Below are 24,087 nucleotides of genomic sequence, written 5' to 3' on the forward strand. Positions count from 1 at the left end.
CACACATACACTCATATGCATACACTCACACACACATATACTCACACACATACACTCATATGCATACACTCACACACACTCACACACATATACATACACTCACACACATACACTCATGCACATACATTCATATGCATACACTCACACACATATACATACACTCACACATACACTCATGCACATACATTCATATGCATACACTCACACACACTCACACACATACATACACTCACACACATGCATGCGCACACACTCACACACATACATACACTCATACACATGCATGCGCACACAGTCACACACATATACATACACTCATATGCATACACTCACACACACTCACACACATATACATACACTCATGCACATACATTCATATGCATACACACACTCACACACATATACATACACTCACACACACATGCATGTGCACACACTCACACACATACATTCATATGCATACACTCACACACAGTCACACATATACATACACTCACACACATACACTCACATACATGTAATCACGCACATATACATACGCACACACGCACATGCACACACTGATGTGCTGCAGGGAGGGGGACCCGTTTTTAAGGACCCACAGGCGCCTCAGACTCAGCTCCTGCAGAAGGGGCACCAGCACCCCCTTCCCTGGGCCCTCCCTGCTCGCCCTCTGGGCATCACTGTCCACTGACTCCTCGGTCAACACGTTCTCACTGACCCCCTCCCAGGGCCATGCTCTCGGGGCCCGGCCTCTCGTCCCCCCGGAGGTCAGCGCCCCTGCTCCCCCTCCACGCCCAACTCCAGCCAATACCACCAAGAATGATGGCAGGGCAGCCCGAACGCCCTGTTCTGCCTCTTGTACGCGTGTGACCTCACTTTCTGCCTCCTACTGAGGCTCCGCCCCGTTTTCCTGATAAAGAAGCGGAAGCCGGGGTTCGGCCACCTGCCCGGGGTCTCTCCAGGCAGTAGGTGAAGCGACTCCAGGCCGCGTGACCGGGCCGCCTGACCTGTCCGGAGTCCGCCGACCTCTCCTCCGGCCCCTGCACCGGCCTTTCCTTCCTACGCCATCACGCTCCCTCAGGTCACAGCCCCCTCCTCCAGGCTGTCCTCCAGGCTGCTACCAGAGCCCTGGTTCAAAGACGCACACTCTAACCCACAACGCCCCTGCTGGGCGGGAGAGGAGCTGCAGGGCTCCCTGGAGGGTGGCCGTGTCTTGGGTGGCCAATGTGTCCTCAACGCAGCCCCGCCCCAGGCAGAGGAAATGGGTGTCTGGGCCACCCCACCCCGAAGCCCTGGGGCCTAGAACAGCCTACGCAGAGGAGATGGCCCTTCGTGGGGGTGGCAGACTCCGCCCAGCACCCCCGCGCGCCCCCTCTCCCCCCCTCCCCCCCCGCCAGGTTCCGGCAGAACGCCAGGCGCCCCAGGAGGCCGCCCTGGTGGCCCCGCCTAGGGAGGTCCTGTTCCCACAGTCCTCCCGGGGCCTGGAGCCTCCCCTCCCGGATACACACGTCCTCTGACGACAACAAAAACCCGGAGACATTGAAGACCGGAGCGCACGCTGTCTGAACATGGGGGGAAAGCGGGGTGCAGAGGGGGGACCAGGGAGCAGGGAGGGGGCGTGGCCGGGACTCACAGAGACTGCAGGCTCGGCAGCTGCCTCAGCGCCTCCGCGGGGATCCCTCCCAGCTGGTTGTTCTGCAACATCCTGCAAGGAGAGGAGAGGCGGGGCGTGAGGGCCCCCCAGGCCTTGAACCCCACCCCAAGCTAGATCCCTCTCTCGCACCCCAGCTGCAGGAGCCCAGAGGGCATCCTGGCCCAGCCCAGGCCTGGCCCACGGGGGGCGGGGCAGGGTGGGGGAGGCCGGTCGAGGTATGGTGGACTGGGCACCGCCAGGAGGGGTCACGGGCGGGTGAGGCAGAGCAAAGAAGATGATGGAGCAGAAGCAGAGACACGTGGGTGGCCGTGAGGGCCAAAAGTCAGAGCTCATGGTTCTGCTGAAATTGGGTCAGAAAGGCCCGGCCGGCGTGGCTCAGAAGTTGAGCATCAACCTATGAACCAGGAGGTCACAGTTCGATTCCCGGTCAGGGCAATGCCCGGGTTGAAGGCTGAGTCCCCGGGGGGGGGCGTGCAGGAGGCAGCCGGTCAATGTTTCTCTCTCATCATTGATGTTTCTCTCCCTCTTCCTCTCCCTTCCTCTCAGAAATCAATAAAATTTTTTTTTTTTTTAAAAGGATGGGGCCCTGGCCGGTTTGGCTCAGTGGATAGAGCGTTGGCTTGCAGACTGAAGGGTCCTGGGTTCGGTTCTGGTCAAGAGCACATGCCCGGGTTGCGGGTTCGTGCAGGAGGCAGCCGATCCATGATTGTCTCTCATCATGGATGTTTCTCTCTCCCTCTCCCTCTCCCTTCCTCTCTGACATCAATTCTCCGGCAGGACTGCCATAATGTATGTGTGTATGTGTGTATGTGTGTCTCTGTGTGTCTGTGTGTATGTGTCTCTCATCATGGATGTTTCTCTCTCTCTCTCCCTCTCCCTTCCTCTCTGACATCAATTCTCCGGCAGGACTGCCATAATGTATGTGTGTATGTGTGTCTCTGTGTGTCTCTGTGTGTCTGTGTGTATGTGTCTCTCATCATGGATGTTTCTCTCGGGTACCATGAAACGCGTGTTCACAAACCAAACGCGTGTTCGCAAACCAAACGCGTGCGTGTTCACAAACCATAACGTGTTACAGATAAACCGACCGCACAGGAATGGAAGCGACGATCGAGATGGAACGGGCAGATAAGGGAGTGACAGGCGAGTCTGTGGCGGGTGGAGACCCGGCCACGAAACCGCACGGTGGCCTCCGTTCCCAAGGTCACGGCTCGGTGTCAAGGTCACTCATACTCACAGGATTTTCAGGCTGTAGAGACCGGAGAACGCTCCTCCCGGGAGGTGGGAGAGGTGGTTCCCTGAGAGACGCCTGCAGGTCAGAGCAGAGGGTGGGTGATGCCGGCCGGCAGGGCACCCACGGAGGGGACCCTGTTAGCCTGGGGTGGGGTGGGCGGGGGGGGGCGGTGAGGAGGCGGATAGGGTGCTGACTCCCAAGTTCTGAGAGCGACAGCGTCTGGGCCACACCCACCACCTCACTCCATTCTCACAACCACCCCGTCTAGGGCTACTGGTGCCCCAAATTTTTGGGGAGGAAACGGCGGTTCGGGGAGGTCGATCGCGGCCCTCAGGGTCACGGCGCCCGGTAGCCGCAGGGCCAGTGAACGTCTTGGCCGGGTCGCTCCACGGCCCGCACCCTCCTGGGCTCACGTGGCCCCACAGCCCGTCCTCGTCTCAGAAGAGACGAGGGTCCCGATACAGAAGGGGTGTCGGTGTCTCCCCGCGTCCTCAAGGCCACAGCCAACCCCACAACCCAGGAGGGTGAGTTAGGAAGTGGGGGCTGCCGTCCTGTCTAAGGAAGCTTGTCACGGGGGATCCGTCCTCACGGAGCAAGGTGGGACAGCACGGGCTTCCTGCCCCACCGGACTGAGCAGAGCCACACCGAGGAGCCGGCACCCACCTGGGTTGAGCCTCAACCTAGGAACCAGGAGGTCAGGGTTTGATTCCCGGTCAGGGCACACGCCCGGGTGGTGGGCTCGATCCCCAGGGTGGGGCATGCAGGAGGCAGCCGATCCACGATTCTCTGTCATCATGGATGTTTCTCACTCTCTCTCTCCCTCTCCCTCTTTTCCTCTCTGACATCAATAAAAGTACATTTAAATATATATATATATATTTTTAAAAAAGAACAGCTCCCCACTCCTTGTTCTGAAGGGGGCCCCGTGCCCACAGCCCTTCGAGGTGCCCAGGCTCCCCCCACCCCCACCCCCATCCACTCACAGCTCCTCCAGGAAGCGCAGGTGGCGGAAGCGGCCCGGCTGCAGCTCCGTGAGGTTGTTCATGCTCAGGTCTCTGCGTGGAGAGAAAGCAGAGGTTGCTGGGAAGAGCCCATGAGCCATGGCTGGTAGCGTCCAGCACGCGCGCACACATACACACACATACATACACATACACACACGCATACACACACAAACATACACACACTCACACTCACATACACATACACACACATACACACTCTCACACATACACATACACACATTTACACAAATACACACCTACACACACAAACACAAATACACACTCTCACACACACATACATACACACACATACACACTCTCACACATACACATACACACATATACACCTACACATACACACATACACATACACATATATATACACATATACACACATACACACACTCTCACACATACACATAAACACATACACACATACACATACACACACATACACACACACACACATACACACACACACACACAGCACCCGGCGGCCCTGGAGCGCCCACCACCTGCCCCCGAACTCCAGAGCCGCCCTCTGCGTGGGCGCGGGCCGAGTCAGGCCTGGCAGGCCCCGGGTGGGCGTCGCTCCCCATCCCCACCGTCCCCTGGGCCTTCCTCCCTCCGGCATGGATCCCCCCGCCCCGGGGCCCGGCTCTGACGAGGGCTGGGGCGGAAGCTGGCCTCCCCGCCAAGGGGCCTGGAGAAAAATTCATCGCGTTCCCGAGCGGGAGAGGAGGAGCCCCCTCATGCACCTCACACTCCACGGGCCCACGGGGAAACAGGCCCGGGGCGCCCCGCCATCCCAACCTCCAGGGCGGGCGCCGCCAGAATCCATACTCGGGCCTGAGCATCTTCGAGTCAGCCCAGAGCCGGGGGACGCGCGGCCCTCCGAGCGAGCGGCGGCCTGCGGTCCTGCTGCTCCGGGCTCCCCTCCCGCCGTCTCCAACCGGAGGCCCCGGCCTCTGGGCACACGGCGGAAGGTGCCCGCTCCCGAGCGGTGGGACGGACATGTTCCCAGGGAGCCTCTAAGGCGCTCGGCACACGAGACGCTCACAGCACAGACCGCCTACACGGACGACTCCGTGTCCAGGAGCCGCAACCCAGGCGTGTGCCCTTGACCAGGAATCGAACCCGGGACCCTTCAGTCGCAGGCCGACGCTCTATCCACTGAGCCACACCAGCGAGGGCTCATTGATGTTTCTCTCTCTCTCTCTCTCTCTCTCTCTCTTTCTCTCTCTCCCCCTTCCTCTCTGAAATCAATAAAAATATGTTTAAAAATAAGTAAATAAAAAGACTGTTTAGTCCCCAGAATTTCATCTCTGATAAAGCCTGGGCTCGCCAGCAGTCCCCAGGGAGGGAGGATGGTCCCTGCAGGGCAGAGCCACGGGCTGACACGCAGAACACGGGGCTGGCACGCAGAACACGGGGCTGGCACACGGAACACGGGGCTGGCACACGGAGCACGGGGCTGGCACGCTGAACACGGGGCTGGCACACGGAACACGGGGCTGGCACACGGAACACGGGGCTGGCACACGGAACACGGGGCTGGCACACGGAGCACGGGGCTGGCACGCTGAACACGGGGCTGACACGCGGAACACGGGGCTGGCACACGGAACACGGGGCTGGCACACGGAACACGGGGCTGGCACGTGAAACTCTGGCCCTCAGCTCCCTCCCTGCTCCGGTGCAGACCGGCCCCTCGGTGAGGAAGGGTCGCGGTGCCCACGGCCACCTTCGAGCGGCAGCCCGGAGAGGCCGCCCATGGGTTAAGCCGGAGTTCGGTCCTCGTTTGCCCCGGGTTCTGGCGGGTGTGAAGCGAAGCGGCAGGGACAGTGCGGGCACACGGTGGTGGGGGAGCCCTCGGCAGCCAGGTTCTGCGGGGACCTCGCCAGGCAGGGAGGAGCGGAGCATCGCCTCCGCCTCCGTGTTTACCCTGAGCCCTGCTGAACGTGCCTCCACAGGAGCGCCGGGCCTCGTGGGGCCGTGACTCAGGACGCATCACTCAGCTGTCCCTCCAGGGGCCGTCCTGCGAGGCTCTGATGTGGCTCCAAGCCCCCCCCCCCCCCAGCGGCCTCATTGTTCTCCCCTGGGGGGAGGGGCCCAGCCCCCCCACATCCTGCCCTGAGACAACACAGCCCAGCTGCGGGGGCAGGAGAAGGGGGTGGATTCAGAGGGGTGGGGGCGGGGCGGGGCGGGGGGGGGGGAGCCCCATTCAGGCCTGGGCCCAGGCACAAAAGGAAAAGGGGTGAGGCTGGTGCCAGGGAGAGCGGGGAGGAGCACAGACAGGTCTGGGAGTGGGAGGTGCGGGAGGCTTCCGCTAAGGTCCTCCCAGCTGATGCCAGGGCCCGGGATCAATAAGGGCCCACTGACCCTGCTGGGGGGTTGTCCTGTGGGGGGTCATCCTGTGGGGGTCATCTCCGGGGGGTCGTCCTGGGGGGGTGTCACCTGGAGGGGGTCATCCTGAGGGGGCCGTCCTGGGGGGTCATTCTGTGAGGGGCCTGCGGGGGGCCTTCCTGGGGTGGTCATATGTGGGGGTCATCCTGGGGGTGTCGTCCTGAGGGGGTCGTCCTGGGGAGTCATCTTTGGGGGGTCGTCCTGGAGGGTCGTCCTGGGGGGTCATCTTTGGGGGGTCGTCCTGGAGGGTCATCCTGGGGGGTCATTCTGTGGGGCCCTGCGGGGGGCCCTGCCTGGGCAATCTCAGGAAGGTGCCCCGCGAAGGTGGAGGCTCTGAGACAGGCTTCCCAGGAGGGGGGCTGTCCCTGTGCGACCAGAGGGCAGCTCAGGCCGCAGGCCGTGCCCAGACAGAACGAGGGCGCACGAGCCCTGGTGCCTGGGTCTGGCTGCAGCGGCATTAGCTCGGCTGCGGGAACGGGTGGTGTCTACGAGGGGCCATGTCTTGGGATACACAAGTTCTTGGGTAGGCTTGTCTGTGGGTACCTGCCCACGTGCATCTCAGCCTGTTGGACCGTCCACGGTCCCAAGCTTTCTGGAAGCCTCCGCAGGTCACAGTCGGGAACTCGGGAGACGCCAGCGGCCTCCGCCGGGCCTCACCGTCTGGTGGGCAAGCCCCGTGCGGCTGCGGCCTGCCCTGTGCCTCCGTTTACCCCGGGTCTGTCTCCCGAAGGAGCACGGGACGCTCCATGATGCTGCCTTGTGACTGAACTGAATGCCCGGCCCTGGACTCCCGCTGTGGTCCACCCGTCATCCTATGACCACTAGGAGCACACACACGTGCACGCACAGAAGCCCTCACTTGTACACACATGTACAGAATACACACACGTGTGCACACATGTATATAGATGCGCACCTGGATACACACGCATGTACAGAAGCATGCATGTATGCACACACGCATAGAGACATGCGTGCGTGCATCTATGCACGTAAACCTGCATGCACACACACATTGCTGCTCTGGGACTAGCTTCACGGGCTGTTTAGCTGCACGGAGCCCCACCTTCGGCAGCTCAGTCTCTGCTGCCGTCGGTTGAATTCTTACCAGCGTTTGGACGAGGGGCCCCACGTTCTCACTGCGCTGGGCCCTGCACGCTGCCTCCCCACTGAACAGCGGGGGTTGTGAGGGTGAGGGGCGTCCCCATCCGCAGCCCCGGGGCCTCTGGGTGGACGGGGCCATGGGGGTGGGGGCGGGCGAGGCTGGCAGGAGGGGGAGCAGAGCCCCAGCCCTGGGCTCGGGAAGTGGAAATTCTGGCTGCACGTCAGGAAAATGTTCTCAGAACTTCACCCTGTGAGGCGACCGGACCACCCAGGCTGCTGGGTGAGGCGGTGTCGCCATGGAGACCAGGAGCAGGTGTGATAAGGGGGGGGATGCTGGGGGATGTGGGGCAGAAACTGAAGGATGGGGAGCAGGGGACCCTCCCCTCGGAAGCCTCGGGGGACGGCTCTGGGCCCTTCTCCCCTCTCCGCCCACGCTCTGCGCTGCCCGGTACAGCAGCCACCGCCACACGGGACATTTCCACCCGTCCCGACTAAAGTCAGTTCCTCGGCTGCACTCGCCACGCCTCGAGGCTCAGCCGCCACACCTGGCCAGTGGCCCCACACAGGACAGACGTGTCCCTCGTCACAGGCAGTCCCAAGGGTCTCTGCGGTCACACGTCGGGGGTCTGATTCCCGGCTCTGCCACTGTGGGACTCCGGGCACGTGACTTCTCCTCTCTCTGCCTCGGTTTCCCCGCTGGCAAAGTCTTCGCCGGTGCCCAGCCCACACAGCGAGGAACCCACCGGCAGGACCTGTGAGCACCACGACCCGACGCCCCCCCACCCCGCCCCCGTTCGTCCATGTGGCCTTTTGACTGATCCCTGAAGCTTCGTCACACAAAGTCAGCAGCAGCCCAGCCTGGGTGGCTAGTGGGTGAGCATCGACCTATGAACCAGGAGGTCAGGGTTCAATTCCCGGTCAAGGGCACAGGCCCAGGGATTGCGGGCTCGATCCCCAGGGTGGGGTGTGCAGGAGGCAGCCGATCCATGATTCTCTCTCATCGTGGATGTTTCTCTCTCTCCCCCTCTCCCTTCCTCTCTGAAATCAACAAAATATGTTTTTATATTTAAAAAAATGATACAATAAAATAAAAATTTAAAAAAGGCAGCCACACACAGTCCTGTCCTCAATTGCAGACCGTCACCTCCAGTCCCCGGGACAGCTCGCTCAGGCGCGGTCTCCCCATCACCTGTCCTTGTCACATACACACACCACCAGCCACGAGGTCCTTTGCGTGCAGCGGGGCGGGGGGAGGGGGGGCGGGAGGCGCCCCAGCAGAGGAATGACGAGAGCAGGGGACAGAGCTGAGGCGGGAGGGGCGAGGACAAGGCCAGCAGAGCAGCAGAGACTGTGCATCTGGGGGCCGCCCGCGCCATCCTCCGAGCCCCGTCTCCTCTGACCCCACCCCCACCCCCACCCCCAGCGTCTCCCTGCCCTGTCCCTTCTGATCTCTGGCTCGGCCTGAAAGGTCCCACTTCTACCGACACAGGCCCCACTTCTATCGAACTGAGACCTCCCCTCGGACCAGAAACCCGTGGGCCCCTGCGGTCCCAGGACAGGGGCCGGTGGGGTGGGAGCAGGAGTGGGCCTAGTGAGAAGGATGGGTGCCCAGGGTGGGCGGGGAGGCCCCTTTGTGTGAGACGCAGCCCTGAGTTCTGTTTGTTTAGCTGAAGACACGGATCCTGCTGCCTTTATTCCACTGGATAAAGGGCCAGGGCGTGTCTGGGGGGAAACCGGAGAAAGGCCCTCTATTCAGAGCCCCCTACACCCACGTCCCAATGCAAGCTCTTCCCACAGCTGGGAGCCCTCCCCCGTCCTGTCCCCACCCCTGCACACCCAGGGCACACCCTGAGGACCCCCGGTGCCACCCACCTCAGCCCCACAGCACCCAGACACCCAGCGAGACAGTTTTCTCAATGGGACTGGGAGCCCTCGCCGGTGTGGCTCAGTGGCGAGAGCATCGGCCTGTGGATGGAAGGGTCCCTGGTTTGATTCCTGGTCAGGGCACAGGCCCGGGTTGCGGGCTCCATCCCCAGTGGGGGGGCATGTAGGAGGCAGTCGATGTTTCTCTCTCTCCCTCTCCCTCTCCCTTCCTCTCTGAAATCAATCAAAATATATTTTAAAAGATACAGCTAGATGATGTAATAGTTCCCCTTAAGGGAGCTATAGTGAGGGTTCAGCAGAGGGTCCTGGTGTGTGTGTGGCGGGGTACAGCTGTGCCCACGGGGGGCGGTTGGCATCCCTCCCTCCCTCCCTGCATTCAGCTCCCAGAACCCTGCCCCACAGGGCGCCCGCGGGGGTGGGGCAGGGCGCGAGGGGAGGGCGTTCTGGGTCAGCCCTGCCCTTGGGAGGCACCAGCTGCTGCCCCAAGTGACGCCACCTGCCCAGCCCTGATCTTCGCATCCTTTGATCTCCGGATCTCTGGCCCCGGTCCCTCAGCCAAAGGCATCTGTCTCCCCGGCCTCCTCCAAGGGAAGGCAAAGGTCTGGGCTGCCCGCCCCCCGCGCCTCCTCCCTCCCTGGACTGCGCGCAACCAGGGCAGCCACAGAGGCCGAGAGAGTTCGCAGCCAGGTTCCCGCTGAGGCGGCCGTGTCCGGGGGGGGGCGGGGGGGGCAGCGGGGACCGGGGACGGGGGGCGGGGGGGCTGGATACCGGGCTACCCCTGGGCACGGTGCCCTGGCCACTGCTGGAAAGAGGCCTCAGCCCCAAGTCTGTTTCCAGCGCCCTTGTGGGCCAAGGCCTGCTGAGCCCTGGAGGTGGGGGGGTGTGCCAGGGGGTGTGCCAGGGGGCTTGGGGAAGGGGAAGGAGGGGGCACCCCCTGCCCGGAGGACACAGCCCGCTGAGGACAGACTCAGAACCGCAGACACAGCTGCATGGAACCTGGAATGCTAGGCGGCGGCGGGGGGAGGTGGGGCGGGGGGCAGTCAAGGAGGGCTTCCCGGAGGAAGTGTCACCTGTGGGAGCCACGAGGGTCCGGCTCAGCCATCAGAAAGTGGCCCGCGAGCTTTGCAAAGGGCGGGATGGAGCTGGGTGCTTAGGATGACCATGAGGGGCGGTGCATTTGGCTGAAGGGTGGTCCCCCAAAAAACAGATATGTCCACAACCTCATACCTGGAACCTGGGGTGTGATTTTTACTTGGAAATGGGGGGGGGGGTCTCTGCAGGTGTCATAAGTGCAGGTGCTGAAATGAGGAAAGAAAGCGTGTTGGGTCATTCGGGTGGTCCCCAAGCCCGCGGCAAGGGAGACCCACAGGGAGACCCCCCCCCCCGAGGAGGAGGTGAGGTGCAGACGGAGGCGGAGACCGGAGTGACGTGGCCACAAGCCGCCACCACACGCGGTGAGAGGCGCGCAGCAGGCCGTCCCCAGCGAGCACAGCCCTGCCGATACCCGGATCCCGAGCTTCCGGCCCCGCAGACCTCAGAAAACCCGTTTCCGCGGCTTGAAGCCCCCGGTTTGCTATTGGAGCCGCTGGGAACTGCACGGTGAGTGGTCAGGGGGTCTCGACGTCCGGCTGCTCCTCGGGGCCCAGCCCTGGGCACCCCCAGCCTCTCCCCCTCCTCCCATCCCTGGCCTCCCTGCTGCCTCCGACCAAGCCAGTGACCCCTCCACATGCCCCCCAGGAGACGGTGCCAGGACCTAACGTGACCCAGAAATTCCACTCCTGGGCTTATACCCAACAAAACGCATCAGACGTGACCGTGGCCACGAGCAGCGGTACGTGCGTGCCTTCAGACGCGGCGAGGGAAAGAAGCCGGACGCAAACTAGCGCTCCCCTTAGGCCAGTGGTCGGCAAACTCATTCGTCAGCAGAGCCAAATATCCACAGGACAACGATGGACATGTCTTTGGAGAGCCACATTTTTTAAACTTAAACTTCTTCTCACGCCACTTCTTCAACATAGACTCGCCCAGGCCGTGGTATTTTGTGGAAGAGCCACACTCCAGGGGCCAAAGAGCCGCATGTGGCCTCGCGAGCCGCAATTTGCCGACCACTGCCTTAGAGGGAGCTGAGGACACGGGCAAGGCGCACCTGTGTGGTCAGAGGTCACAACCCATGACACCTCCCCAGATTACCCGCTGGGGACGGGGACAGGGGCGGGGCCTGGAGAGCTGTGGCCACCCTGCTTCCCGGTCGGTCAGTCGGGGTGCTGGTTACGCAGGGGAGTGCAGCCTGGGAAACTGTATAACACGCCACATCTGGGCCGGGGACCCTTTTCTAGGGTGCACGCGATCCTTCAATAAAACGTTAGTCTAGCTGAAACTGGTTTGGCTCAGTGGATAGAGCGTCGGCCTGTGGACTGAAGGGTCCTGGGTTCGATTCCGGTCAAGGGCATGTAACTTGGTTGCGGGCACATCCCCAGTGGGAGGTGTGCAGGAGGCAGCTGATGGATGTTTCTCTCTCATCGATGTTTCTAACTCTCTATCCCTCTCCTTTCCTCTCTGTAAAATATCAATAAAATATATTTTAAAAAAACACACACACACACACACAAAAAGTTAGTCTACGAAGGGGAGAGCACCTGGCCGGCATGGCTCCGTGGTTGAGCGTCGACCCATGAACCAGGAGGTCAGGGTTCGATTCCCGATCACGGCACAGGCCCGGGTTGCAGGCTGGATCCCCAGTGGGGGGCGTGCAGGAGGCAGCCGACCCCTGATTCTCTCTCATCGCGGATGCTTCTATCTCTCTCTCCCTCTCCCTTCCTCTCTGACATCCATAAAAATATATTTAAAAAACAATAAAATACATGAATGAAAAGGAAAGAGAGAGAGACTCGTTCTGAAAGTCTTCCGTAAAACCGTTCCCTCGGCCGAAACCGGTGTGGCTCAGTGGATAGAGCGTTGGCCTGCGGACTGAAGGGTCCCGGGTTCGATTCCAGTCAAGGGCATGTACCTTGGTTGCGGGCACATCCCCAGTGGGAGGTGTGCAGGAGGCAGCTGATCGATGTTTCTCTCTCATCCATGTTTCTAACTCTCTATCCCTCTCCCTTCCTCTCTGTAAAATATCAATAAAATATATTTTTTTAAAAAAACAAAAAAAAACGTTCCCTCAGCTCCCACGGCATCTCACCGTCCGGAACCGGAACTGCCTGCTGGTTGCTGTGCGTCGCTGTCACCTCCCTCATCCCTGCAGCACAGGCTCCATCCGGCACACAGTAGGTGCTTCATAAACACTTGCTGAGGCCTGGGGCTTTGGGGTCCCCGCACTCCCCTCCCGCTGGCCCCAGCACCGCGGTCATCACAAGACTCCGAGTGGCCCATCCCTCCCCACTGCGCCCCACACTCCCGGGCGCCCCACAGCCAGGCCGTGCGGGTCTCCACCCTGGCACTTACAGGGTGGCCTCTTCCTCACCCACCCGCCCACCCACCCACCCGCCCGCCCGCCCGGCACTCCTCTTCACACCGACCGACCGCAGGTCTTAGTCATCTCGGAGCTTCAGGGCCCAGTCGAGGACCAGACACACAGCGGCTATTCAGGGACTGACCGTGGCCAGAGCTCTCGCCCCATCTAAGCCCCGGACGGTCACATTCCTCCACTCATCTTAACGGGGTGGAAATTTTCAGAAGTTTCCTTTTCCCAACAAATAAGTAAACAAATAAGAGAACGAACCGCTCCTAAGTGGAAGGGTTTGTAAACAGATGTCGCACTTAAGGAAACCCTGCCTGGCCACAGGCTGGCTGGCTGGCTGGCGGGCGGCTTCGAGGCCCCCCGGACAGGACAGCTTCAAGGCTCCCCGGACAGGACAGCCGTCTGGGGTGGGTGCCACGCCTCGGGGCCTGCCGGGGAGCCAGGTGAGAGCCAGCCCAGGTCTGAAGGGGGCTGCCCTCCTCCCTCTCAGGTAAGCACAGGCTCTGCTCTGCACCCCGCGCCCCCCCCCCCCGACGCTGGCCTGTCAGTTGGTTATAGATCCATGATCCTCTCTTATCGTTGGTGTTTCTCTCTCTCTCTCTCTCGCCCTTCCTCTCTGAAATCAATAAAGGTATATTTAAGAAGACGAAGAAATGTGGCACGTGCTGTTTCTGGTTGGGGCTGTTTCCGGCGTCAGGCCAGGCCCCTCCCTGGGGACGTCTGTCTGGGCCCCAGGAATGGGCCTTCCTGACCACCTAGCATCTCCCTGGAAGACCGGTCACGCCCAGGGTGTGCGGGCTTCAGCCAGGACGGCGTCCCCTCCCTGCGTGCGGGAGCGACAGGAGGCGGAGAGCTAGGCATAGCCTCCATCCCTGGCCCAGCTCCAAGTCCTCCACTCACGACCGACCGATCGGGAGGGCCTGGCCCCAGGGCTGCGTCGGTCCCCGAGACTGGCCCTCCTTGTAGGTCTCTGAAGAGGAGGCTGGGGACCGGACACACAGGAAGCCTCCGTCCCTGCAGCCAGGCCCAGCCCCCACCTGACGCTGCCCGCCCGCCTGTGCCCGCTCTGGCCTGGCTCCGGGGAGGGGCACGGTGCCAGCCTCTGAGCTCTTCCATGTCCTTCTTCTGCTTCCAAAATAACTCTCTGCTCACTGCCCACGTTTGGCATCCTGGATGTTTTTCTTGTCCCGGGACCTGCTCCCACGTCTGAAGGGCAGGAGGAGAGACCTCTGAATCGTCATTAGAAATGGGGGACCCCTCCCCTTGTGTTTGCCACGAGAGTTAGTTAGCACAGAGGCGGAGGGTCCCCCCAGTTCCGACAGCCCCTGAGTCAGGGAGCCCATGGCAGTTTGGCTGAAAGAAGTTGTCATGTCCAACATGGGGGGGAGCTGGAGACGGCCCCGACCCCGTCTCCCACACCTCCCCCAGGTGCCCAGAGCCCCCACAGGACTCCCTGTCCCTGGTTCTGCCCCCCTTGCAGTGAGCTGCCAGCCCAAGGCCCCAGTCCATGAGGGATGAGCTCAAAGGAGATCCTCACGGGCCCCTCAGGGCACACCCCGGGCAGCCAAGGACCGCACCCCCGAGTGCCCATCACACCGGCCTCTCCTCGGGCCACCGGGGAGGACACCAATGCCACGGACCCCGGAACCCTGTTTCTGGGGAGAAGCCGGGCTCTCCAGACGAAGGGACCTAGAAGCCGGGTCTCTCCTCCCTGGAGAGCATCCCATCGGGTGCCCGGCCGTCTGGGCGTCCCTGTGAGGAGGGAGGGGCACTTCCTGTCCAGCCCAGGAGCCCAGGAGCCCAGGAGCCCAGGAGCAGAGCCACCGGGGAGAGCCCTCCCTCCCTGGAGGTCAGTGGGATGGGCTTTAGTAGAAAGAACGAGGCCGGGCCGGTGTTGCTCAGTGGTTGGGCATCGACCTACGACCCAGGAGGTCACGGTTCGATTCCCAGTCAGGGCACAGGCCTGGGGTTGCAGGCTCGATCCAGAGTGTGGGGCGTGCAGGGGGCCGAGGATCCGTGATTCTCTCTCATCGCGGATGTTTCTCTCTCCCTCTCGCCCTCTCCCTTCCTCTCTGAAATCAATAATAAATATTTTTTTAAAAAAAAAGAAAAGAAGAAGGAGGGAGGGAGGGAGGGAGGGAGGGAGGGAGGGAGGGGAGGCCCACCCGGTCCCTTGCAGCTCCGATATTCCCTTTCAGGGCCTCCCTGCTCCCGTGTGGGGAAATGACACCCATCGGGGCGTGTACAAGCAGGAGTGCGGCGAAGGCCCCCCGGCTCTGCCGTCTTTGTCTCCTGGCTCCTCCCCGCCCCCTCCAGGTGCGCGCTGCGCGAGTTTCCACGTTCAAAACGACGCGGAGACGTGGGAGCGGCTCGGGGACTGTCCCAGAGACACCCAGCTCACAAACCCGGGCCCAAGAGCGGGGCCAGGGGCTCCCAGACCTCCCGCCGGGCACCCTGTCTTCCGCCTCTGCCCCAGGAGGCACGGGTCAGGGCGGGAAGGGCTGGGCGTGTGTGGGGCCATCGGGTTGAGAGCCCGTGGAACGGGGGAGGCGGGTGGAGTGGGAGGGACGGGGGCCAACGCTGCTGGGAGCCAGGCTTTCTTCTCCTCCGCCGGCCGCCCCGCCCGGCCGCGCCCGTGCCCGCCGCTGCCAGAGCCAGACGTTTCCTTTTTCTCGTGCCTACGGCTGTTCCCTGCCTTTCCTTTGAACTGGGGTGCTGGCTCCCTCCACACTCACCCTCCTCCAGCCACCCTCAGGGGCTGCCCTCCGATGGGGACCCGGTTCCTGGAATCACGCCCCCCTCCCCCCCGCCTGCATGCCCTCTCCCTCTTCCCTGGCCTGGGTGCTGTCCCCTCGCCTCCCTCCCCACCACCTGCCACCCTGAGGGCGCTCCATGTCCCCCAGGCCCCCCTCCAGAGAAGTCTGGGGGCGCAGCAATGGGGGGAATGACCAAGGTTAGACTCACAGGTCCCAAGTTTGGGGGGGCTACAACTCAGGCTGTCAGAATTCATCAGAAAGGAAGGGGGGCCTGGCTGGCGTGGCTCAGGGGTGGAGCGTCGACCTATGAACCAGGAGGTCACAGTTCGATTCCCAGTCAGGGCACAGGCCCGGGTTGTGGGCTCCATCCCCAGTGGGGGGCATGCAGGAGGCAGCCAATCCATGATGCTCTCTCATCATGGATGTTTCTCTCTCTCTCTCCCTCTCCCTTCCTCTCTGAAATCAATAATTTTTTAAGCATTTAATATTTTTATCGATTTCAGCGAGGAAGGGAGAGTGAGAGAGAGAAACATCCATGATGAGAGAGCATCCTGGATCGGCTGCCTCGTGCACGCCCCCCACTGGGGATCGAGCCCGCAACCCGGGCCTGTGCCCTGACCGGGAATCGAACCGGGGACCCTCCAGTCCAGAGGCCGGCGCTCTACCCACTGAGCCACACCAGCCAGGGCTGAAATCAATAATTTTTTATTTTAAGAGACACACCTGGTCCTGAGGCTCCGAGGAGCTGGGGGACTCTCAGCGGGGGGCAGAGCTGGGAAGGAACCAGGGTCTGGTGTCCAGGGCAGAGGGCAGGTGGTCACATCGTCAGAGGAAACCTGCACCGTCCTCGCCAGGAGCCAGGCTGCCGGGGGGCAAGGCCAGAGCGGGCACTGCGGCCTCGCTGAGGAGAGGAAGGAAGGGGCGCGGGGGCGGGGGTGGGGGGGAGGGCGAGGGGCAGGGGGCGGGTGACGGGCCTGCTCTCCTAAGGCCCAGAGAGAAGGCCCCTCCTCTGACCCACGGCCAGCGGCTCCTGCAGACACCCCTGCTTCCCCACCCGGAGGGGACGCTCCTCCCCTCCCCCACCTCCCAGAGCCCACCGCTCCATCCCCTCATTGCCTCGTCCCCTCCCCTCCCCCACTCTCAGGAGCACAAGCTGTGTCCCGGGACAGAGGGCCTTTCTCCATTCCCAGGGAGACACACCCCAGCTCAGGACACCCCACCTCCACGGGCCCCAGACGCAGCCCCCAGCCCTGGGAGGCGGGGGGGGGGGGGGGTTGTGACAAGAACGTGGGGAATAATCATCTATCTCCAGGAGCAGCAGGGGCGTGGGGCGCTTGGGTTCCTCAGGTGGCTCTGGACCTTCCTTCCCCAAGCTCTTCCCGAAAAGGTCGCCGGGGAGACAGGTGCTGGGGAGGAGCCTGGACCAGTCCGCCGGGGTGGGGGGGTATACCTCCGAGGCCCCCCTCCACAGAGGAACGGTGCCTTTCTCAGCCCCCACCCCAATTTCCAAACTCTTTTTTTTTTTTTCTTTTCAGAGAGGAAGGAAGAGGGAGAGCTAGAAACATCCATGATGAGAGAGAATCACGGATCGGCTGCCTCCCGCACGACCCCTACTGGGGATGGAGCCTGCAACCCAGGCATGTGCCCTGACCGGGAATCGAACCCTGACCTCCCGGTTCATAGGTCAACGCTCCACCACTGAGTCACGCCGGCCCAGCCCAAACTCTTTTTATCCACAGAACCCCGTCCTCAGAGGATTCAATGCCATGTACCCCAAAATATAAAATGGCCACAGGTGGGGCTGCCCTGGGGGGAGCAGGCCGGGGGGCGTGGGCCAGAGCCAGCTCTCCTGGGTGTCCTCACCAGCCCTGGACTCGGCTCACAGCCTGTGCCCCTTCTGGAATAGGGTCACTGTTTCCTCCCCGCCCCCTTGCTTCCTCCCCTGCCCCCCACCCTGTGCACCCCAATCAGGGCAGAGAGCCTGGGAGGGGAGCCCCATGAAGGATGGCAACTCAGGACCCTACACACCCACCCACCTAGGACGTGCCAGCACCGAGCACCCTGTCCCCCGGTTCAACAGACACGCCCGACTCTTATGAGAAGCATCCCCGCTCTCTCTCCCTCATGCTCCCAGGTCCCGAGGCCCTAAGCAGAGAGCTCAGGGCCCATCCCGGGACAGACAGACAGCCGGTCGGACAGCCGGTCCCAGCCTCTCTGCCCTCTGAGAAAGCTCCAGGAGTCCAGGCAGGGCCGAACCCGGGACCTTTCTTTCCCCCAGAGCAAGGGTGGGAGTGGGGTACATGGCCTGGAATACGTTTGCACCCCCTCCTCCTGCCCGGGGCGGGGGCACCCCATCCGGAGCCCCCAGCCCTCAGGCTCGGGAGGGAAGCTCGTCCCGGGGACAGCTGCCCGCAGTAGAGTCCCCTTCAGGCATCATCTCGCCCCATCCCACGCGCTAAAAATGGTTCTCCGGTGTTCAGCCTCGGCGCCTGCCCACAAATTAGTGTCTCCTTCGCTGCCTCCTGGGACGTGCCCCACGGAGCCCCCGGGGAGCCAAGCGGCCTCCCCAAAGGGACGGGTCCCACAGGGTCCCTTCTGGAGGAGACGAGCGTGGGTGAGGCTCCTTTCCCGGCTTTTGGGGGCCCCCAGCCTCAGTGTGACAGCTCTGTCCTGGCCCCACCCCCCCCCAGAGCCACAGACCTTTCCCCCCACTGGGCCGCCTCCCCTCTCCTCAGGCAGCTTCACCTGCAGACGCCCTGGGGGGGCTGTCTCTGAGGAGAAGGGGCCGCCAAGCCGGGTCCCTCCAGCTCAGCGTCCAGATGGGGACCCCCACCCCCCCACACCTCTCACCAATCCTGAGGTCCCACCTGAATCTGCCAGACCCGGAGGCCGGGGAGACCAGCAAGGGGAGTCCAGCACCCCTGGTCTGATGCTCCGTCTGACTCTCCTCCCGTCCGGTCCCCAGGGGTCAGCCCCCTGGAGGGGAGAGCCCTCGCCATGCCCATGCGCAGGGCGCCCACCCAGCAGGTGCCCCAGCCTGAGGCCGGGCGGGCACAGGCGGGAGCCGCAGGGACGCGCAGCCCCGTTGGTACTCACAGGTAGGCGGTCAGCGGGGCCAGGTCCGGGGGCACCGTGGAGAGCCCCAGCTCCGAGCAGTCGGCCGCCAGCATGACGCCGTCCTCGCGGCAGCGGCAGGGGGCCGGGCAGGCGGCAGGCTCGGGGCCAGGCTGCGGGGCGCACGGGGCGCCGCCGAGCAGGGCGCACAGCCACAGCCACGGCGTGCGCAGCCCTGGCGCGCAGGGCATCGCGGCGGCGGGCTGGCACCTGGCGGCAGGGCGGCGGGGCGCACCCGGAGACGCAGCCAAGAGGGCCCTGCGCCGTCACCACCGGGGCGCAAGGCGGGGCGGGGTGGGGGGGGGCGCCCACGGGCTCTGCTCCGGGCGGACAGGGGCGCGCGCGCGCGGAGACCCTGCCGTCAGCGCAGCGCGGGCATTTGCGGAGTGCGCTCCCCGGGCTCGCGGGCTGGGCTTGGCGAGGGAGGGAGACGCGCGGAGGAGGAGTCAGCGAAACTCTGTGCGCCCGGCTCGCCCCTGCCCGCCTTCCTCGGAGCTGGCAGGAGTTTCATCCAGGAAAGAAAAACAGCACCGGCGCTTGTCTGGACCGGGGCCCGGGGCCTAGGCTTGCGCGCTCAGACCCTCTCGCCCGCAGGAACAGCCGTGGGCCACAGGGGGGCACGGAGGAGGCCCTCCGGAAGCAACCTCCATACTGCAGGGGTCCTCAAACTTTTTAAACAGGGGGCCAGGTCCCTGTCCCTCAGACCGTGGGAGGGCCGGACTATAGTTTAAAAATAAAAACGATGAACAAATTCCTATGCGCACTGCGGGCCCGGGACGCGTCGGCTGCTAAGCAGGACAGGCAGCGGCACCGGGCGGGCCGGATCCATGTCCTCGGCGGGCCGCACGTGGCCCGCGGGCCGTAGTTTGAGGACGCCGGCTCCATAGGGTCCGGCCAGCGTGGCTCAGTGGTTGAGCATTGACCTACGAACCAGGAGGTCACGGTTCGACTCCCAGCCAGGGCACGGTGCCTGGGTTGTGGGCTGGATCCCCAGTGTAGGGCGTGCAGGAGGCAGCCGATCCAGGATTCTCTCTCATTGATGTTTCTCTCTCTCTCTCTCCCTCTCCCTTCCTCCCTGAAATCAATAATTTTTTTAAATATATTTTATTGATATTTTACAGAGAGGAAGGGAGAGGGAGAGAGAGCTAGAAACATCGATGAGAGAGAAACATCCATCAGCTGCCTCCTGCACACCCCCTGCTGGGGATGTGCCCGCAACGAAGGTCCATGCCCTTGACCGGAATCGAACCCGGGACCCTTTAAGTCCGCAGGCCGACGCTCTATCCGCTGAGCCAAACCAGTTTCGGCTGAAATCAATAATTTTTTTAAGCATTTAATATTTTTATTGGTTTTTGCACTACAGGTAGTTTTAGGCAGCTGTGACTTCACGCTAAATCTTTACACGCGTGTACGTTTATCTTGACGGCAGACGGCACCAGGTAGGTCTGTGTTTATGTACGTAAGTTTTGATAACCTTTAGCTCTTTATCCCAGATGTGTTTTATGGCAGTAAGTGATAAAACAGTCGCGTATCTATATATGTTTTATGTATTCATGACATACCTAACTTTTTCCTTCTCATTTTTTTTCGGGGGGGGGACATTTCTAGACTATGTAGCTCATCATTGATGTTTCTATTCCTCTCTCCCTCTCCCTTCCTCTCTCTGAAATCTTAAAAAACAAAAAACAAAAAAAAAAACATTGAAAACGGGGGAACTGGAGAACTGGGGATAGGGGCCGCCCTTGGGGAAAGGCCCCAGCACGTACTGCTCATGGGGATAAACACGGGGGTGTCCCTGTGTCCCCCACGCCAGGGTCCCTCTGAGAGCACTGTGGTCCGCAGCGCCACCTGGTGGCTGCTCCGAGGACGCTGCCCAGGGGCTTGTGGAAAGGAAGATGCAGATTGCCCACCCGGGGAGCCCTCACCCCGTCTGACTCCTAACCCCTTCTCTGCCGAGAGCAAGACCAAGTGGACACACTGAGGACCAGCAGGGGCCAGCTAGACGCTTGAGAACCTGGTCCCCCTGCTTCCCCAGCCAGGGTGGCCCCAGGGACACCCTACCCCGCCACACACACTCCAGGGCCACTGCAAGGAGAACGTGTGCCACCTGGTGGTCAAACTGAGGAACTGCAGGGTTGCTCATCCACTCACCGGTCTTTTTTTTTTTTTTTTTTTTTTTAATATATTTTATTGATTTTTTACAGAGAGGAAGGGAGAGGGATGGAGAGCCAGAAACATCGATCAGCTGCCTCCTGCACACTCCCTACTGGGGATGTGCCCGCAACCAAGGTACATGCCCTTGACCGGAATCGAACCTGGGACCCTTCAGTCCGCAGGCCGACGCTCTATCCACTGAGCCAAACTGGTTAGGGCCACTCACCGGTCTTCACCGCCAAGGTCAGCGGGACGAGGCTGTGTACCTGCTGGTCCCACCCCAGCAGCCAGAAGTCCTCCAGGACTTTCCTGAGAGGCCCCTCCCTGGGTGGCAATGAATTCTTGCGTGTGCGTGTAGCCCTATGGGGGCGGAGGGCAGGGCATGTGAATTGGGGACACCTTAGCCCCCCCAGACCCCACTGTACATGCACACACAGGCACACGTGGGGGCCCCAAGAACTCAGGCCAGGCCCAGCCAGCGTGGCTCAATGGTGGAGTGTCGGTCAACCTATGAACCAGGAGGTCAGGGTTCAATTCCAGGTCAGGGCACATGTCAGGGCTGTGGGCTCGATCCCCAGTGGGGGGCGTGCAGGAGGCTGCCGGTCAATGCTTCTCTCTCATCATGGATGCTTCTACCTCTCTCTCTCACTTCCTCTCTGACATCAATAAAAACATTTTTTTTAAAAAACAAACTCTATTTATCCTTCCAGAGATCAAAAGTCCCCATGCAGGACAGGTCTGTGGAGACCAGCTCAGCTGCCCACGGCTCAGGCCCAGCCAGCTGCCTGCCCTTCCCCGGCACCTCCTACCCCAAACTTCAGAGCTGCCCGCCCACCAGGCCCTGCGCTGGAGGAGGGGGGGTTCGAAACCACCCTGCAGGCTCAGCAGATTTTCCTGCTGTGTGTGCGTGCACGTGTGTGTGTGCATGCATGTGTATGTGTGTGTGTGTGTACATGCACATGTGTGCTCTTTCACAGAGGCCTGGGGAGGGCAACTAGGGGAGCTGATGTGAGAGAGAGGCCGACCAAGTATGGCTAGGACACCCCGCCTCGCGCCCCGTGGGACCCCCCTCACCTAAGGCACCTCCGACACAGTCCCTGCAGCAGCTGAACGGGGGGTGGGGGGGGGACATGGGTGGAAACTCTGCCTCAGAATCTAAGGGGAAGAGGGGTTGGCACGGTTTAGGGGGGCTCAGAGCCTCCCCACCGGGGCGGGGCTGGGGGTGCTGTTGAGGACAGCACACCTGCCGGCCGGAGCAGCTGGGTGGGGGTGGCGGTGGGGCCCCGGAGCCGCTGCAGACAGGTAGCCAGCAACCCTCCCTGCCCGGCCTCTCCATTCAGCAAAAACCGCCCCACAGCCTGAGTCTCGTCCCCACCAACCAGTCCCTCAGACGAACCACATCCTCTCCCTCGGGTCCTCTCGAGGCCTCAGCACCCCACTGCTTCCTCCCGGGGAGGGCTGGCCGGGAGGGGAGGCCAGGAGGGTGCAGGGCCAGGAGCCAGGCCCCAGCAGCTGACCCGGCCCCGCCCCCCGCCCCCCCGCCATCCCCCCCACCACCACCACCATTTGGAATGGGATAGGGGGCAGCTTTCTCGGTTTGGGCTGCCGGGAGACCAGACCGTCTGGGGCCCTGGCGGGTTGCTCAGTGGATAGAGCATCTGCCTGCGGACCGGGTCACGGGCACACATCTGGGCGGCAGGCTCCTCCCCAGCCCAGGCCCTGGTCAGGGCGTGTGCAGGAGGCAACCCATCCATGTGTTTCTCTCACCAGATATTTATCTCTGTCTTTCCCTGTCTCTTCCTCTCTCTCTAAAAATCAATGGAGTCGTCACCGGTGTGGCTCAGTGGATAGAGCGTCGGCCTGCAGACTCAAGGGTCGCAGGTTCCATTCCGGTCAAGGGCATGTACCTTGTTGCGGACACATCCCCAGTGGGGGGTGTGCAGGAGGCAGCTGATGGGTGTGTCTCTCTCATCGATGTTTCTGACTATCCCTCTCCCTTCCTCTCTGTAAAAAAATCAATAAAATATTTTTTTAAATAAAATAAAATAAAAATAATAAAAATCAATGGAAAAATATCCTCAGGTTATTATATATATATATATCCATCCATCCTTCCTACCCTGGCCCCTGGCCCCCCCCCCCTTCACCTTGCTCTCTGCCCAAGAGCTCAGCTTCCAGCCCCTCCGACTGCTGTGGGACCAGCCTCGTGAGGTGAGGGGAGTTCACAGCCCTCAGGGCTCGGCCGTAGAAACGGGGGCCACGGCCGCCCTCGCCCCGCGGCGGGGAGGCTGGCTGCTTCCTCCTCCCGCCCTGTGCTCCCCGAGCTTCCGTTCTCGATAACAACCACCAGCGTGGCCCAGAGGGGCTGTCCTCCTTCCCACCCCACCCCCCCTGCTCCCTCTTTGAGCTCAGGGCCCCACTCGGGATGGGCAGGTTTGGGGGCAGCTGAGGCAGAGGCCAGGCTCGGGGTGCCTCCCGCCAGGTATGCAGGTGGCCCTGCCCCCACCCCTGTCTCAGGTGCCAACTACGGTCCAGCTCTGATCAGCCCCCTTGGGGGAGACTATCTCCAGAGGAGCATGAACGAGGGAGGGGGGGAGGGGAGGGACAGGGAGAGGGAGAGAGCATCATGGATCGGCTGCCTCCTGCAGGCCCCCCCACTGGGGATCGAGCCCGCAACCCGGGCGTGTGCCCTGACCGGGAATCGAACCCTGACCTCCTGGTTCCTAGGTCGACGCTCAGCCCCTGAGCCATGCCGGCCGGGCTGTAAGCCTTCTGAGTCGATGTCAGAGTTCTGGGAGGAGTCCTGGAGGGGGCTGGGGGGCTGCAAAGAGCCCTCTCCCCCCCGCCCCGAGACCCTCCTATAAGCTGTCTCCGCTACCTCTGCTGTCTGTCTCCCAGTGGCTGACCCATCTCCAACCAGAGGCAGCTGGGAGCTGGGGTGTGGCTCGGGGCCTGGGGTGACCCTTGGGGCCCGGCCTGGGCCTCCCTGGCCCATCACCTCTGCTCTGGGAAGACCCAGACGGTGCCTGACCGTGAACTCCCTACTCCGGGAGGGGCGAGTGCAGCCAGGCCAGGGCTCTGAGGCCGAAGCAGAGACGACGTGGACGTCAACCCCCGGCCAAGGTCACCGAGCAGCCGCCACCCGGGGTCCGCTCGCCACGTGACCGGCCCACGGAGGAACGGCCCAGGGAAGGGGCTTGGAGTGGGGGAGCTGGGAGGGTCAGGGATATCGGCTCCCGTCCGGTCCCAGGGCAGAGGTTGGGGGGCCGCTGCCCGCCTGTCCCCAGGGGGCCCGGCAGGAGGCACCGACC

At 62.4% G+C, this 24,087-nt stretch overlaps 1 protein-coding gene across 1 annotated transcript in view; it reads right to left on the reverse strand.

Moving 5' to 3' along the window:
- Positions 1–24,087, reverse strand: part of LGR6 (leucine rich repeat containing G protein-coupled receptor 6) — a 56,833-nt gene that overhangs the window by 27,740 nt on the left and 5,006 nt on the right. Inside the window, exons 2-4 of the mRNA XM_080651048.1 lie at positions 3,875–3,946; positions 2,895–2,966; positions 1,637–1,708 (exon numbers count right to left, since the gene is read on the reverse strand). Coding sequence (XP_080507174.1) covers positions 1,637–1,708; positions 2,895–2,966; positions 3,875–3,946 — 216 coding nt within the window. The remainder of the gene's footprint in view (positions 1–1,636; positions 1,709–2,894; positions 2,967–3,874; positions 3,947–24,087) is intronic.

Source organism: Plecotus auritus (genome assembly GCF_963455305.1).
Source record: "Plecotus auritus genome assembly, chromosome: 14".
NCBI lineage: Eukaryota > Metazoa > Chordata > Mammalia > Chiroptera > Vespertilionidae > Plecotus > Plecotus auritus.